The sequence below is a fragment of the Pholcus phalangioides genome, unplaced genomic scaffold (genome assembly GCF_987345545.1).
Source record: "Pholcus phalangioides strain wild (caught in Gottingen) unplaced genomic scaffold, Ppha-v1.0 ptg000007l_1, whole genome shotgun sequence".
Lineage (NCBI taxonomy): Eukaryota > Metazoa > Arthropoda > Arachnida > Araneae > Pholcidae > Pholcus > Pholcus phalangioides.
In genome coordinates, this window is record NW_028301600.1 from 33,206,095 (window position 1) to 33,222,514 (window position 16,420).

Here is a 16,420-nt window from a genome sequence, read left to right on the forward strand (position 1 = left end):
AGTTATATTTCGAAAACGTTCCTCTCCTGTTATCAAAACATAAACAATAGATAACTCTGCCTGCTGGCCATTGATCGACAGATTGGGGGGAATGAAAAACATGCTCGAAGATGAATCTAATAATAAAAACTATCTGGGCTTGTCACTGCCAAAATAATTTAAGGAGGCGAGATATCTTGTAATGGACAAAATACAAAGAATCAAGTTAGGCAAGATATCTCATAATTGTTATTGAGAGGGTTAAAAGAATAAAAAATTTCCCAAAAAAAGTTTACACCCCATCTCTGAACCCCTTAAGAGAGCCCTGCCTGCAGTGAGAGAAAAAGAACCATCCACACCCAGTCGTGATCATGTGGCTTTTGGCAGACAATGTTTATTCACAAATCCTCCTAGACTAGCCTCCATTTAAAAGACTGTAGTAAAACTTATGTTTTAAAATTACTGTTAGTTTTTTAATGTATAAAATTAACTATATACTTATATTACTATACAGTTGGCACTTGTTTTTACAAACACTTGTGGACATGAAAAATACTTCGTAAAATCGAAAGTTTGTAAATGAGAGAGATGTTTAAAGGTGTGATATAAATTGTTAAGGACCAGAAGATTAGTTCGTAAAAACGTGCAGTTCGTGCATTGGAAGGTCATAAAGTTGAGCATCGACTGTATTACTGCAACGAGAAGTGTATGACTACTCACATATTGCAAGACTTTGCTTGTTTATAAAATCAAAATTTGTTTAAAAATTTTTCTCATCTTGCGAAACACCTGAAATCTAGCTCACAAAGTTTTACTATATCTTCATATTTTAAAAGAATGTTTAAAATTATCTCACTGCTCTCATAAGTTTTATTGAAATATGAATTTTTTTACAACTATTATGAAACTTTGATTTTCAAAGTATTTTCAAAAACAGCATCTCTCTTCTTTGTTCCAAGATGTTTTCTTTCAAGTGATGGTTCATGGGCACATTTCATTTTTTATTGCATCTTGCTCTTTTAATTCATTTGATCAGTTGCATAAAAGATCTTTCTGATTTTTACCAAACTTCTTTTCTGGAAAATTTCTATGCATCGAAATTGAATTGATTAGTGTTGAAGAGTATATATATCTGAGGAATGCTTTGCAATTTATTTAGTGACACAGTCATTCTGTACATTAATTTGGTCTCCTACAGTTATGTTTGCATAATTTGATGCAAGGTTGTTCACTGCTGATGAAGAAATATTCCATAGCTATTTTTTAAATTTTATCAATGTTGCATCGTGTTTGAAACATAAATTAGCTAGCCCACTATGTTTTAATGCATGATTTTTCTGTTTTTTCAGTTAGAGCCCGGTGATGTGATTGTAGAAGTCAACAGTAAGAATGTTTTGTCAATGACCACAAAGGAGGGTAATTATTTCTAGTGCTCATAATGCTTTTAATATCATCTCTAGGCTTGAAGGAGAAGTCTGTTTCCTATCACACTTGCTGCTTAGTAGCTTCTCATCATAAAAGCATGAAGCCTCAAAGAATCCATTGCACCAATTTGTACTACTTCCTTTGGTTCTGCAAATCTTTTTCCATATTTTCTGGCTTCTATCTCTATTGCTTGTTCCTAACTTCAATTCACATAATTATATCTGGTCTTTACTTTTCTTTGTCACACCCATTTTTCCGTCTTCTCTGCTGTTTTTTTGTCTTTCATAACTAAATTGTATTCATAAATGAGTTCATGTCTGGTAACCAAATAAAGTTTTGCATAAATGAGGTACATTAAATAAAATATGATAGTTCAAAGAAACATAGCATAATTTGTAGAAGATGAATGTACTAGATCAGTATAATTTGACTCTTTGTCTACAACAGCGAGTAACTCCCACTATAAGGAGTATTTTCACTATTCTTTCTTTGCTACTGATAAAGGAACTTCATATAGTTCAAAAACGTGTTTAGCCGTGGTTCCTTTTTGCAATTTTGGGTCGACATATGTTGGTCTTCCCTGGTATTATCTAACCCAAAAGATAATTCATTTCCACTAGAGCAGTGTTTCTCAACCTATGATCCATGGATCAGAGGTGTTCCACTGATGTACTTGATAAGAAATATTTACCTGTTGTAACTGATATTAGTAATATTCATATGGGTTTAAATAAAATTATACCTTCATACTTAGGTTCACCATATACATCATCGAGGAGAATGCTGGAAATTGTGATCTTAAATATGGGATATCACTAAATTTTGCCGAAAATTGCAGTTTCTTTCTTTAAATGCAATTTGCTAATTACTGCTTAAATTGCTAAAGGGTATGGAAATAAATAGCTGCTACAAATCGCAGTTAACAAAAATGTATTTCACAAAAAGAATATTCAAATGATCTGATGACCATATATCATTGAGAAAAATGCAGTAGACTGGGATATTAAATAATAATCCTTAAAATACAGAACATCGGCCATAAAAAAACATCATAAAAAAACATTGCCAAAAGTTGGCACAATCACAGATATGCGAGATAAATATTTATAATTCTTGCCAAATTATAATATAATTTATATTATGAAAATGCTGTGTATTACAAATTTGATAATTATTGAAAATTCAGATAGGTATATAGGTATCATTGAAAAAACAGGACAAATTGTTTAAAAAAATCTGAGCAACAAAAGTTACAGGTATTCCGTAATATGGGACAGAAGTGGTCCATCAAATGCAGGGGCAGGGTTGGATTTCTTCCAGAAGAAACCTATTTCTTTGAGAGAGAGAGATACATATATACATGTGTCCCATAATATGGGACAGACGTGGTCCGTCAAAAGCAGGGTCGATTTCTTCCAGAAGAAACCTATTTCTTCTTCTTCGAGAGAGAGAGAGAGAAAAAAATATTGGTATTGGCGCTTAAACCTTTTCTTTGTGTAGTTACTAAATTGCAGGCTGAGAGCAGCACAAAATGCTTGGAATTTATAGCAGCATATCTGCCAACATAAAAGAGGGTTACTATGTTCTGAAAATGTCAAAAGAAGCTTTATTTTGAGCCTTTTCTTAGGGTAAAAATTTTTGGCTCCTAAAAATGTTTTTGTGCCACCTAGATTTTTTTTGTCATTTATCCAGCCCTGTATATTGGCTACAGAGAGATTGTGCAAATAGTGGTTATTCTTGTCACGAATGAATGGGGTTTTTTTCCAAAATGCCACTTGATGCCTTATTTCTGTCATATTATTGATGCTGAATATTAGGGTGAAAAATTAAATTCTGAAAAGGAGCTCTGGCAAAGTATATTAACTTATGATTTTTTCAACTGCAAGTTCAAAACTTCAGTTATACCATTCAAAATACTTTTAATCTAGTAATTATTGTGAGAAAGAATGTATTAATGTATATCTGAAATTCTCAAAAAGCTGTGATTGTGTGGAAATTGCTAAGTTGTCTCGATTTAAAGCAGTTCAGTTGTCAGCAGGTTTAAAAAAATTATATATATATATTTTTATTTATTTATTTATATTTAACCACTCAACTTTGGAACATAATAGAAAAGGTTTTGTTACACCATGTTGTGCTGAAATGATAAAATAATTTTAAAACTGTTATATTTCTTATCAATGAATATATAATTTAAAGTTTATTCATAAATAAAGGACTTTTTATTCAAATATACAACTAATAAAACCTTTCAAAATGGACAATATATATTAACATCAAATAACATTGATAAAATCCTCTAGTAACAGCAGTAAATTATGATTCCATGATTATGAAATGAACCAGTGAGAGTATGTGTACCTAACAGTCTGAGTGCGTATCTAGTGTTGTGTATGATTCTTTTTTTTTTTAGTCTATGCCATCTTTTTTCTGCCATCTATATCTCAGAAGTGAAGTGAGTGAAGTGTAATGACTGAATATTTGTACTGTTTGTAGGACTGTTGCTTTCTGTGGCGAGACTTTTTAATGGGGAGATCAGCTCACATTTGCACCTTGAAGTTGGGAACCACAGAAAACCAACTTCAGTCGACCACCACTTGAAATTAAAGCTGAAGTCCCTGAGGTTAAGAGAAAAAAAACAACCCCTTCCCAGTGCCGTCTTAATGCATGGGCCCAACCGGGAGCGGCCTGGAAGCCTCAAGATTAGAGGGGCCTCATGAAAATGAGATCTAGTTAAAATTTCATTTTTCATTTCCATTCCATTTTCTAGAATATACTATGTAGGGCTTCAGAAAAACCACTTGGCCCGTGAACCCATGATGCTCTTAAGATGGCCCTGCCCCTTCCTCAGGCCATAGCGTGCTTTCCCGGGGGCAGTCTTTTCTTGGAGTCTCCTTGAAATGGTTATGCTCAGAAAAAGGAAGAGTTACAAGTGCCCCTTCCATTCGGCTCTTTGCACCGCCCAAATTGCAGGGCCCGGTGCTTTAGCTGGTGTTTGCCTGCCCCTTCTGTTTCTCAGTACTGGGTCTGAAAAGGATAATTTCAAATGAAGTTCATGAGTTTTATAAATATGAAAGAAATCACACACATATGGAAATATCACTTTAATTTAACCACTTTTATTATCATCTTAGCCCGTACATGATGCGTGCACTACACGAATTTTACCATAAAACTCTAAATAAGTATGAAGAAGATAGTTCTTTTGTGATGAGTATCCTGCATAAATGTGTGACGTTTTGCTTTTTTAATGTTTTTAAATATCTTAATTAAATCAAACAAGTTGGGTTTTTATGCTTGTTTACAAGTTAATTAGCAGTAATCCCATTCAAGAAGAAGTTTTCCCCGACTTCTTCGTCCCTTAATATCCAACCAAGAGGTGTGGGAGGATGGGGACGATCACCACACCAAGAATCTGATAATATGGTAGAATGAATCTGTCCCATAAAATACAGGACAGTAATGACTAGCAAAAAATGTTGCCTCTGACCACTCTGGATTTGCGCCTGGGAGAGGGGGGGGTGGCACTGACTACTGTTTTTGCACCGGGTGACACTAGGTCTAAGACCGGCCCTGTTTTGAATAATATATATTTTTTTAACTTTTATGATGGGATACACATATATAACAGATAATAAGATATTCACACATATTTAAATTAATTACACTTTAATTAATATTTAAATAAATGTGATAAAGATATTTGTTTTTTTTGGGTGAAGAGTCAGAATTAATTCATGCTAGAATTAATTCAGTTTTTCTCAGAAGATCATAAGATTTTATAGAAAGAGGTCTCTTAAGTCTCTTCCTAGAACTTTCTCTTCCATAGAGAAAGTGAAGTCATTAAAGAGAGTGTTAAGTGTGTATAGACAAGATTTTTATCCCCTGCAATGAAATTTACTACAGGCTTTGTGGAAGTAGGGGGATATCTCTATCTATGGGAATAATTGTCACAGTTGGGAGATAAGATATGTTTCTCTTCAAATTAAATAGTAAATAATTTTTAAAAGTCATAATAAAAACTTAAAATTTTACATAACTCTAATCCCCTCTCCATTCTTTTTCGATTATGCTACAACGTAGAGAAAGTTTTCATGGCTCATAATAAGGACTTCTGTTCATTCAAGGTGGTTCTTTTTCAAAGAAATGTTTATGATTTTGTAGTGATATTTTATAAAGATATTACTCCAGAATATTAAAATTGATTAAATTTATGAATGTTAGATGCATATATAACTATATATGTGCTTTTGAATTCTTTTATCAAGTACAAATTTCAATATTGTTTTAAACATAGAATGATGTGTTCTTAGATATCATTGGTATGATAAATAGGATTTTTAGTAGTTTAGTATGCTAATGCAATTTTTTTAAAGCAAGATTTTTAGAGCTTAATATTGTGTATTAAGTCAAATTATAAGAACCATAAAAGAAGACAATTGAACAACCAACGTTATTTGTTTATATTGCAAAAGAAGGATCCCCAAATAACGTTGGTTGTTCAATTGTCTTATCTAACCCAAAAAGGTAATTCATTTTCTAACCATAAGAGAACCATAACCTGTTACGAAAACTATTTAATACCCCTAATAAGTCAATATTTCAAACTTTTAATTAAAAATGTGTGAGTAAATTAAATTTAAAAAAGAATTAAATTTAAATTTAAAAAAAAATTATTTGATTTTTTTGGAAAAAAATCACTATTTTTATTAACCCTGGACATGATAAAGGATAAAATTAGCAGAAATTTTTTAACAATAACTTTCCCCTTATGCATATAAATACATTTTTGTTCCATGTATGACTATGCATTTATTTTATTTTTCAAGTTCAATATTATCTAAAAAATTGGTGTTAGTCTGATTTATATTTTTAAAAAATATGGTTTAAGATTTAATATTATTCAGTCATATTTAGACACAATATTTAAATTTGAAATTTATTATTTAAATTTTGAAGAAACAATATTTAAAAATATATATATACTCATGTCCATAAATTAAGGATCATGCCAGCTCCGGCAAATAAAGGTTCAGAAACAAAACAAACGTTACTCATTCATAAAGCCCATTTATTAAACAAAAGATAAAGAACAAAAACAATGGTGTATGTATGATACCATTCATAAAAACTATGATTTTTGCTCCCTGGAGCAATTGTAAAAAATATCTCCTTTACAAAAACTAACTATTACATGGTTGGTATGATGGTTAATACATTGTATGTCTCCTATGGGATGAAACACAGTCTGTACAACGCTTAGGCATGCTGAGTATCAAATTATTGATCTGATCTTGGGGAAGATCTCCACTCAGCAAGCAATGCTCTCCGAAGTTCGGGTACACATGTAGGAGGTGGTTGACGGGCTGCAACTCGTCGGCCAAGCATGTCCCACACATGCTCTATCGGATTCAAGTCAGGTGAGAATGCTGGCCATTCAATACAGGTTATATCCTCAGATTCAAGGCATTCGTTTACGATGTTTGCTCGGTGAGGACGGGCGTTGTCATCCATAAACACAAACTCTGTGCCCATGGCACCCCTAAACAAACGTACATGTTGTTCCAGAATGATGTCCCGATAAATTTGGGCTTTCATGGTTCTGGTTTGAACATGCAGATCTGTTCTAGAACCCAGTATAATTCCACCCCAAACGAACAATGCTGCACCACCGTAACGGTGTCATTCAATGATGTTGTCTTGGTGATAACGGGTACCTGGCGTTCTGAAAGTCCGACGTGAATCAGACTGCAAGCTAAACCTGGACTCGTCGGAAAACATCACACAAGCCCACTGTGACGATGTCCACATTGCATGTTCTCTACTCCAGGCTAATCGCTGCCGACAGTGAGTTGCCGTGAACGGAACACATCTGACAGGCCTGCGAGCATATAGACCAATATCTCCCAAACGTCTGTACACGGTTTGCCTTGAAACTGTGGTACCCGTGGCTGCAGATAGCTGACGGGACAGGTCGGATGCTGTGCTCCATCTGCTTCTTTTGTTAGTTATTGCCAAATACTGGTCTTCATTCGGCGTTGTAACTCGGGGGCGACCTGTAATGTAACGTCTACTGACATTTCCGTTATCTTGGAATCATTGCCAAAGCCTAGAGATGACACTTTGGGCAATTCCAAGTTCCTCGGATACTTCCATCTGGGTACGCCCGCATTTCAGGCGGCCATAATTCTACCACGTAAAAAATCGTCCACATGCGTCCTCTGTGTCATAATTATTCGCTTATGGCACTGAGCGCCTTACAGAACTCTTGTGAACAATTTCACTTCTTTGCCACCATTCCTTATATACCCTCTCTTACACTCTCGTCATTGTGACGTACTATCGGCATCATCTGGTGGCTTCCTGAAATTTGCATATCACTCTTGCAGATGTGTGTGATAATTCTACAGGTGAAATTTTTACTTTAGATTTCGATTTCCGTGCGATTTTGAATTATCCTTAATTTATGGACATGAGTGTATTTAAATAAAAAAAATTAATTTTTTTTGAAAAAAAATTGTGATTTTTTATCAACCCTGTATGGTTTGAAACACCTGAACAAAATAGGGCAACTGAATGTGAAAATTGCATTGTTGTGAAAGCAGCCAGGACCATGGTTCATCATAAGCAACTTCCTAAGAAACTGTGGGCAGAGGCGTTCAATACCGCTGTGTTTGTTCTCAACCACACAGGTCTGACTCCAGTAGATGGTAAAGCACAGTATGAGTTATGGTATGATAAGCCAGATGGTTTTAATTTAAAAAGTCTATGAGTGTTTGGTGTGAGGTGTTACTCATCAACCGAAACAAAGGCATAGAATGTGGGACAGAAAGTCTGTGGAAGGACTGTTTGTTGGGGTTACCAGGCTCAAGATGGATATCTTGTATACATACCATCTAAAAATGCTGTAGAATTGAACTGTATTGCTATTTTCTGTGAAGAATCATCATTCAAACCAGAAACTCTGGATTTCATCGAAAATTGTGATGAGTACAGTCATGAAGATGACAACATCCAAGTGTCCCTGAGGACTGATGATGAATGCCAAGAAGAGCCAGAAATTGTTGAAAGTTGGTATTCTCTTCAACAATGCAGACCACCTTTTTTCTTACAGAAAACTATGTGCTCTTGTTCAGTACTTTGACTGGTGTTAGCACTCCTACCAGTTATAGTGAAGCAGTAAGTTCACCTGAAGCAAAAATGTGGTACCATGCTATGGATGAAAAAATGATGTCTCATGAACAGAATCAAACCTGGGAACTGACAGAACTTCCAACCAGAAATAGAGTTCTCAACAACAAGTGGGTGTACCGAATCAAAACAAAAGTAGACGGATCAATTGACAAGGTGAAAGCTAGTGAAAATTCATACCTAGGCTTGTCAGAAGAGGCTTTGCTCAGAAAAGGTCAAGATTATGATGACCTGTTTTCACCTGTTGCTTGTTTTGATGCCCTGCGTACTGTTCTCAGTGTTGCAGCTTGATGGAAATTGTATCTTCATCAATTTTATGTGAAAACAGCTTTTCTGTATAGATTTCTTAATGAGGAGATTTACATGAAAGAATCAGAGGGATATGATGATGGAATCACGCGCACCCGTTGATTCGTGCAGTTCATCACGAAGGTGAATTTTCAACCGTCTCAGGCTGATCCATGTCTGTTTATTAGAAAGACTGAGGAAGAGATGCTTATCATCACTTTCTATGTTGATGACAGACTGGTTGTTGGATCAAGCAAGTCAGAGATAGACAAGCTGATCATTGATTTGAAACAAGAGTTCAAGATAATTGATGATCCATTAGACTCGTTCTTTTGTATCCAAGTTCAACAGAAAGAAAATGGGGTATTTTCATATCTCAAGGCCTGTATACTTGGAAAATCCTGCATAGTTTTGGTATGGAGCAAGCTAAGCCAGAGAGAGAGAGAGAGAGAGGAGAGTAGCTACTCCATGTGAAACCACCAAAGCTCAGGAGGGAGCTGATCCTGTTGATATTCCCTATAGAGAAGCAGTTAGGGGTTTACAGTATCTAGCAGTGAATCTCAAGCTTTTTGTAAACCAAGAAAAGATGACTGGATTTCTGTAAAAAGGATTTGCAGATACCTTCGTGGTACCACTGATTTAGGCCTGATGTATCATTCATCTCTATGATCAAACTTCTGTGTTTGAACCTGGGTCCTCACAATCTGAGTCCGTTATTATAACCACTTGACCACAACAGCAGCAAACTGCATAACACTGCAGTTCGGTGGGTTGGCGATGTGTATTTCAGACTCCCAACATCTAATGCGTTATGATGGATATTCTGTTTCTGGTCAGGTAAGCTCCTATTTGAACTGTGATATATTTTATTCCTAATGTGAAATTCAGTAATTTCAGTTTCTTAAGAGAGCAACGTGTTTAATTCAAGTTTTGTTTGTGCTAATTTTCTTTGCCCGAAAAATTTAATGAATTATAAATCATTTATTAATGAATATAGTTCTCTGTCAAATCAATGCTGTCTGCAAGTACTTTAAATTTAAATTAACATGAACCATGCAGTGCAATACATTTTGTTACAATAGCAGGTGCTTGAAAAATCCCAGGCGTAGGTTTCTATGGTGAATAAAATATCAGCATTGGAGCTTGAAATTTTTTATGTGTGATCGTTAAATTGGAGTCTGAGACAATGCAAAACTTACAGAATTTATGAAACTGTTTCCACCAGCATAAAGAAAAGTCATCAAATGTCAGAAAAGTCAAAAAAAATTTTTGGCAGTTCTTCTTGAATAAGAATATGTTTGGCTCCTAGAAAATTTGGATGCCATTCAATTTTTTTTTGCGATTTGTCAAGTCCTGAAGTTAACACATGGTGAAGAATCCTCTAGGTCAGCGGTTCTCAACCAGTGCTCCATATGCATTTTCCAAGGGCTTTGTGGCCGCTCGAGAAAAATAAAATAAATCAGTAAATTTGATAAATAGTGAAACTCAATTATGAGATTGAAGATTCTGTGAAAGTCTGTCGTTATAACCAAGATCAATGTTTTCAAGGCCTTTCAAGTGTAAAAAAATCTTTTCAGATGCAATTAAACAGTGTGCATGAAGTTGTTTTATCATATTTGAGGTGATCATATTTGATCAGGAAATATACTGGAAATCGAAATCATAAATACAGGACATCAACACAATTCTCTCTAAAATGCTGCCAATTGTCAGACAAATTGATAATTTCTTATAAATAACCATTGGCAAAAAATACAGTGCTACAGCAAATCTGTAGTGATTTAAAATGTATTTCACAGGAAAAAAAGGGTTGAACATGGCCAGGGCCGACTTAACAGAATTGCAGGCCCACTAGCAAAGTGATTTTTCAGGAGCTCCCTATGTGGCTAGAGAGATAGCTATGTGTGGCTAACCAATTTCATTATCACTGTCACCCTTTCTGCACTTGAGGCCCTCTGACTGCACTCGGATGAGCCCATGCATTAAGACAGCACTTAACATGACAAATATGTGAAATTGATATTTATAACCACAATTACCACACACACATCCATTCCCTATTTTAGTAAGGGTTATGAATTAAAAAATAAAGGGCCTTTTTAATAAGAAAAAGTCAAGAAGGGCAAAATTATGAAATTTTCCATATATGTGTCATATTATCACCCTAATTATGATAAAACAGAATAACAAAAATGTGTTATTATATCCAAGGTTGTTGCGTTTCACTTGCCATTATAAGCGAGGTCCATTAGCATTATTCTCCATATAAATTAGTCAGAACCACCAATTAATGATGTTATAACTGAGTTGTCATTACAACCAGTTATTATAGTTGAGTTCAACTGCACATAAAAAAGAGGCCAGTTTGACTGTATAACAAGTTTGGAAAAAATTGGGTCATAGTTAGATAATTTATGTTATACGAAACTTCATTTCACTCAAGTCACAGGTTTAGGTATTTCACCTCTTGCCTGTTTGATTTTTCTTTTCCCTCAGTCTGCAAAATGTATGTTATCTCTGCAGGAAAAAGTCAACAATGCAGGTTATGTCGACAGACAAGGGTCAGTTGCACTGCTAGTAAAACCTGTCGATCGAATACGAGGGTCGATTGCACTGGACTCCCCTCTTGTCAGATGGGTTAGTTACATGGAAGAGGGGGATAGATAAGATTCACAGAACCTCATTTAATCACATTATCTAATCTCTAGTAGATGGTGTTGGAAGTACTAGTCTTAGAAGTAGTATGTACTAGTTAAAGCCTTTAGCATAGTCATTTTTCTCACATGACCTATGTGTTAAGCTTTACCTTTGTTTGGAAAATGAAATTTATGTACAGTGAAAAGACATTAATTATCAGTGTACCAAAATTAAATTTTATAAAGGTATGAAGCTCAAAATGGCTGGAGATGCAGATGAGTTAAACACAATTGCAATGCAAGGATATATTAAAATGAAAATTCAAAAGTAATTTTGAAGTTGGATTTAAACCACAAGCCTGAGAAAAATTTTTACAGGCAAATCATTTCTAACTCCCGAGATTCAAAAATGCAAAGTGTAGCAGAGTTTGAAGCACAAAACAACTGACATAATTAATTTAAATTATTATAAAGAAAAACGAAAACATTACTTAATGCTTACTGTGAGGTATGAGGGAGAGAAACCACACCCCCCCCCCCGACCGGGAGGTGAAGGAAATGGTGATGAAAGGAACTGAACAGTAATGGGAGAGAAAAGAAAGAGACGAGAGAAAACTGACAGTTGGTGTCGGAATCTGCCAGGGGCGGACGTAGGAAAAGAGAGAGGTTACTGGAAGTAGCAAAAAAAAAAAGAGAAAGGCGATGGTCAATGAAATTGTGGCTAAAATGTGTTGGTAGTTTTTTTTGTACACATGAGTTTTGTTTTGTTATCTGGTCTGAGTTATTAAAATCTCAGAAAGAAAAGTACAGCGTGTTGGTATGATGAAATAGAGTATTTACTCTCATTGAAGAAAGGGTTCCGCTGACGATTAACAGTGAAACCTTGCAGCGGTGGCACATCTGAAGAGATTGTTTGGCATCAGACTTCGTGAACTTCGGAGGATCGAGTGGTGTGATCGTGGTTCTGCATTGAACTTTGTGGACTTTGCAGTATCCAGTGGTGCGAACGTTGGTTGAGTAGGTCAGTGCGGCAGTGAGTTCCTGAAAGCAACGAGGGAGCACAACTTCAGTGGGGGAACGCTGGTCGAGTAAGTCTTTTCTCTCTCCTTATAAGTTAGATGTTGGAATTCAGGCACAAAGCTTTTTTAGACGGTATAATAGATTTTGATATATAACATATATAAAAATTTCTGCGAGATTTTTTTCCCCGTTTTTGAAAGGTGTGAATGAAGGAAAAGCAGTGATTCACAAGAACGAGCACTTATGAAATGAGAAGCGGTATTTTTTTTTTTTTTTTTTTGCTGTTGGCAAGTGGGAAGGTTGATCGCAACGATTGATCTTCGTTATAATTAGATATGTACAGTGTACTTGAATAATTTCAATCGTTGGTTTGTCAGTTTTGCCATCGAGATTTTGTTATCTTTCCTTTCTTTTGTGTGCATGAATGTTTTAGACATATATGCATATATGTATACATACAATAGCAGAATGTCCTACCTATTGAAGTATCGAAAAGAAGAGCTTAGGGTACTGGCCATAGAGCTAGGAGAAGAGGTAGCACCAGATTCAAAGGTATTGGAGTTGAATAACATCATTTTGAACAGCAAAGCATATGAGGAAAAAACGGCTAGAGTGCTTTTAGACACAATAAAAAATGAAAGATTAGAGAGGGAGGAAATCCAGAGGGGGATTAAACAGAGGGAATGGCAGTTTAGGCTGGAAAGCGAGGAGCGGTTAGCAATGGAGAAGTCGCACATCGACTCAGCTAATCGGAGTAATCCAAACGAGACAGGAAATAGGGGGACTAGAGCCCTAGATGAGGTTTTGAGGGTAGTGAAAATGCTGACAGTAAAGGTCCCCTCAGAGCCCGAAGGCTGGAGTTATTTTTTTACCAGCCTAGAAGAAGCGTTTCTTAGTGAGAAGGTGCCGGAGGAAGCAAAAGCAAAGATTATGATTTGCATGCTTGGAGAAAGGGCAGTGAATCTACTTACATGCATGAACAGCGACCAGTATGATGATTACGATGAACTTAAAACACACAATTGTACTAAGGGAATATCAACCCTCTCCCCAGACCTGCCTGGAAAATTTCAGGAAGGCTAGGCGAAACAAGGAAGAGACGTTTGTTCAGTTTGCTACTAGACTTGCGTCACAATGGCAGCATTACATTAGTTTGAGAGGGGCTCAGGATGTCGAAAGCATCGATGCGTTAGTGGTGGCCGATAAAATGTTCCAAACATTGGATCCAGAGACAGCGTCCTACATTGGTATTCGACAAGGGGAAGGTTGGCTAAGACCTCGGGAGAGAATGCAACACATTTATTGCATCTAAAGGAAGAAACTAAGGGGGGTTAAACTGGAGAGATATATCAAACAAACAGGGACCAGGGCAGCCACACGGCAGTGAGAACAAATCATATGAGGGTAGTAGAAAAGGGATGCAATTAAGGGAGAATCTGAGGCAGCCTACCTGTTTTGAATGCAACTCGAGGTTTCACTTTCTGCGCAACTGCCCTGTGTTTGCGGAGCGCAACACAGCTGAAGCTGGAGGTAGTCAAAGAAGGGCTAATATAAATAGAGCACAAACATCAGAGACAGAAATAGAAGGAAAAGAAAGAGCCATTGTAGCAAGGGTTTGATCGTTTGGGCAGACAACTGAGGGGAGTTCCATCCGGGAACATCTCTGCAAGCTGAAAGGATTTCAGTTAACGTGAATGGGAAGTTGGTTAAGGCTCTCGTGGACTCTGGCACCGAGATTACCGTGGTGAGACAGGATGTAGTTCCAAGAATTCCAACACATGGAAAATCAACCATCTTCTTGAGGGGAATTTTCAGCCCCGCTGTGAAATACCCACTTTTAAGCATCGCATTAGGAATGGCGATCGGGCACAAACCCTCAGTCAAAAACAAGCAGCGAAATTGAAGCAAATTATTATGAAACACAAGTCTCTATTCACAAGACCCATTCGGCCAGCGAGGGTGGGAAAACACAAAATTGAACTCGTACCCGACGCGACGAGGCAGAAACCCAATTGCTACAGGATACCAATGGCATATCGGGCAGAGGTCGACAAACAGGTCCAGGGATTACTGGCTGCGGGCCTTCTATAAAAATTTCTACAATAAAAAAACATGTAAAACTGGTTATAGCTGAACTTCATTAATTTGAAATTTAAGGGGCAGCAAAAAGTTCAAATTATGCAAAACTTCAATTATACAATTAATCTAATCAGGATCCATAAAATGACTACAAATCACCAACTTAATCAGCAATATAGATGGCTTTTTTTCTCAGCCAGAGATATCAAGGAAACAGTTATTTTCCGGATATTATGCTGAGGTGAGCTCGGAAAGAAAAGTCATCACGTCTCCACCGGGACTCGAACCCAGGCCCTCTTGCATACCGGGCAAGCATGCTACCATCTACACCACTGGAGACACATGAATCTGCCTTCCAAATTTCACGCACTGTGTCGTGAGGCGCTGAAGTAGAGGCATTAGTAGCCTCTCTTAACTTCAGGAAATGGCCCCCGGGTGGGACGGTTTAGAGCGATATAGATGGCTTTTTTCTCAGCCAGAGATATCAAGGAAACAGTTATTTTCCGGATATTATGCTGAGGTTAAGTTAAGAGAGGCTACTAATGCCTCTACTTCAGCACCTCACGACACAGTGCGTGAAATTTGGAAGGCAGATTCATGTGTCTCCAGTGGTGTAGATGGTAGCATGCTTGCCCGGTATGCAAGAGGGCCTGGGTTCGAGTCCCGGCAGAGACGTGATGACTTTTCTTTCCGAGCTCACCTCAGCATAATATCCGGAAAATAACTGTTTCCTTGATATCTCTGGCTGAGAAAAAAGCCATCTATATCGCTCTAAACCGTCCCACCCGGGGGCCATTTCCTGAAGTTAAGAGAGGCTACTAATGCCTCTACTTCAGCGCCTCACGACACAGTGCGTGAAATTTGGAAGGCAGATTCATGTGTCTCCAGTGGTGTAGATGGTAGCATGCTTGCCCGGTATGCAAGAGGGCCTGGGTTCGAGTCCCGGCGGAGACGTGATGACTTTTCTTTCCGAGCTCACCTCAGCATAATATCCGGAAAATAACTGTTTCCTTGATATCTCTGGCTGAGAAAAAAGCCATCTATATCGCTCTAAACCGTCCCACCCGGGGGCCATTTCCTGAAGTTAAGAGAGGCTACTAATGCCTCTACTTCAGCGCCTCACAACACAGTGCGTGAAATTTGGAAGGCAAATTCATGTGTCTCCAGTGGTGTAGATGGTAGCATGCTTGCCCGGTATGCAAGAGGGCCTGGGTTCGAGTCCCGGCGGAGACGTGATGACTTTTCTTTCCGAGCTCACCTCAGCATAATATCCGGAAAATAACTGTTTCCTTAATCAGCAATGTTCACATGGTATTAATAATTGATCTTATAGCCGTTACATTATTCCATTGTTCTACAATCGCCATCACTGTAAAATTTCTTGACCCATGCTCAAATCCTGACTTACTTAAACTGTTACTGATCATCAGCTATGAAACTGTTTCTCAAATTTTGAAGTTGTGAATCTGCAAACTTGGCAATGAATACTTTCTTGGATTTAATTAAGAATTGTGTTGATGTTTCTACTAGAGTAAAGTATAATAAAAGAATAAGAAAACCCTGGATTACGAAAAAAATTTATGAAAAAATTAAAATTAAACATCGATTATTGAAAGAAATTAAAAAGAAACCGTTTGATATTGAGCTGCGATATAATTTCAAGACATTTAGAAATATGTTAAACAATGAGATAAAACAAAATAAGAATGACTATTATACTGCAGCATTTATTCAAGCAAACAGTGATTCAAAATCTCAATGGAATTTAATTAACAAATTAATTGGTGAGGATAAATATAGCA

General features: G+C 36.8%; 1 protein-coding gene and 3 non-coding genes across 5 annotated transcripts in view; 3 read left to right on the forward strand and 1 right to left on the reverse strand.

Annotated features, from left to right (window-relative positions):
* LOC149085206 (PH and SEC7 domain-containing protein-like) overlaps nucleotides 1-16,420 on the forward strand; it is a 148,902-nt gene that overhangs the window by 46,190 nt on the left and 86,292 nt on the right. The window contains exon 2 of one of the 2 annotated variants that reach the window (XM_089233069.1): nucleotides 1,329-1,395. The exons of the other annotated variant lie outside the window; for it this stretch is intronic. Within the exon in view, the coding sequence (XP_089089195.1) occupies nucleotides 1,329-1,395 (67 nt within the window). The remainder of the gene's footprint in view (nucleotides 1-1,328; nucleotides 1,396-16,420) is intronic. 2 annotated transcript variants of the gene reach the window in all.
* On the reverse strand, nucleotides 14,885-14,958 carry TRNAT-GGU (transfer RNA threonine (anticodon GGU)). The gene has a single exon. It is a non-coding gene; the product is annotated as a tRNA-Thr (tRNA).
* Nucleotides 15,499-15,572, forward strand: TRNAT-GGU (transfer RNA threonine (anticodon GGU)). The gene has a single exon. It is a non-coding gene; the product is annotated as a tRNA-Thr (tRNA).
* Nucleotides 15,778-15,851, forward strand: TRNAT-GGU (transfer RNA threonine (anticodon GGU)). The gene has a single exon. It is a non-coding gene; the product is annotated as a tRNA-Thr (tRNA).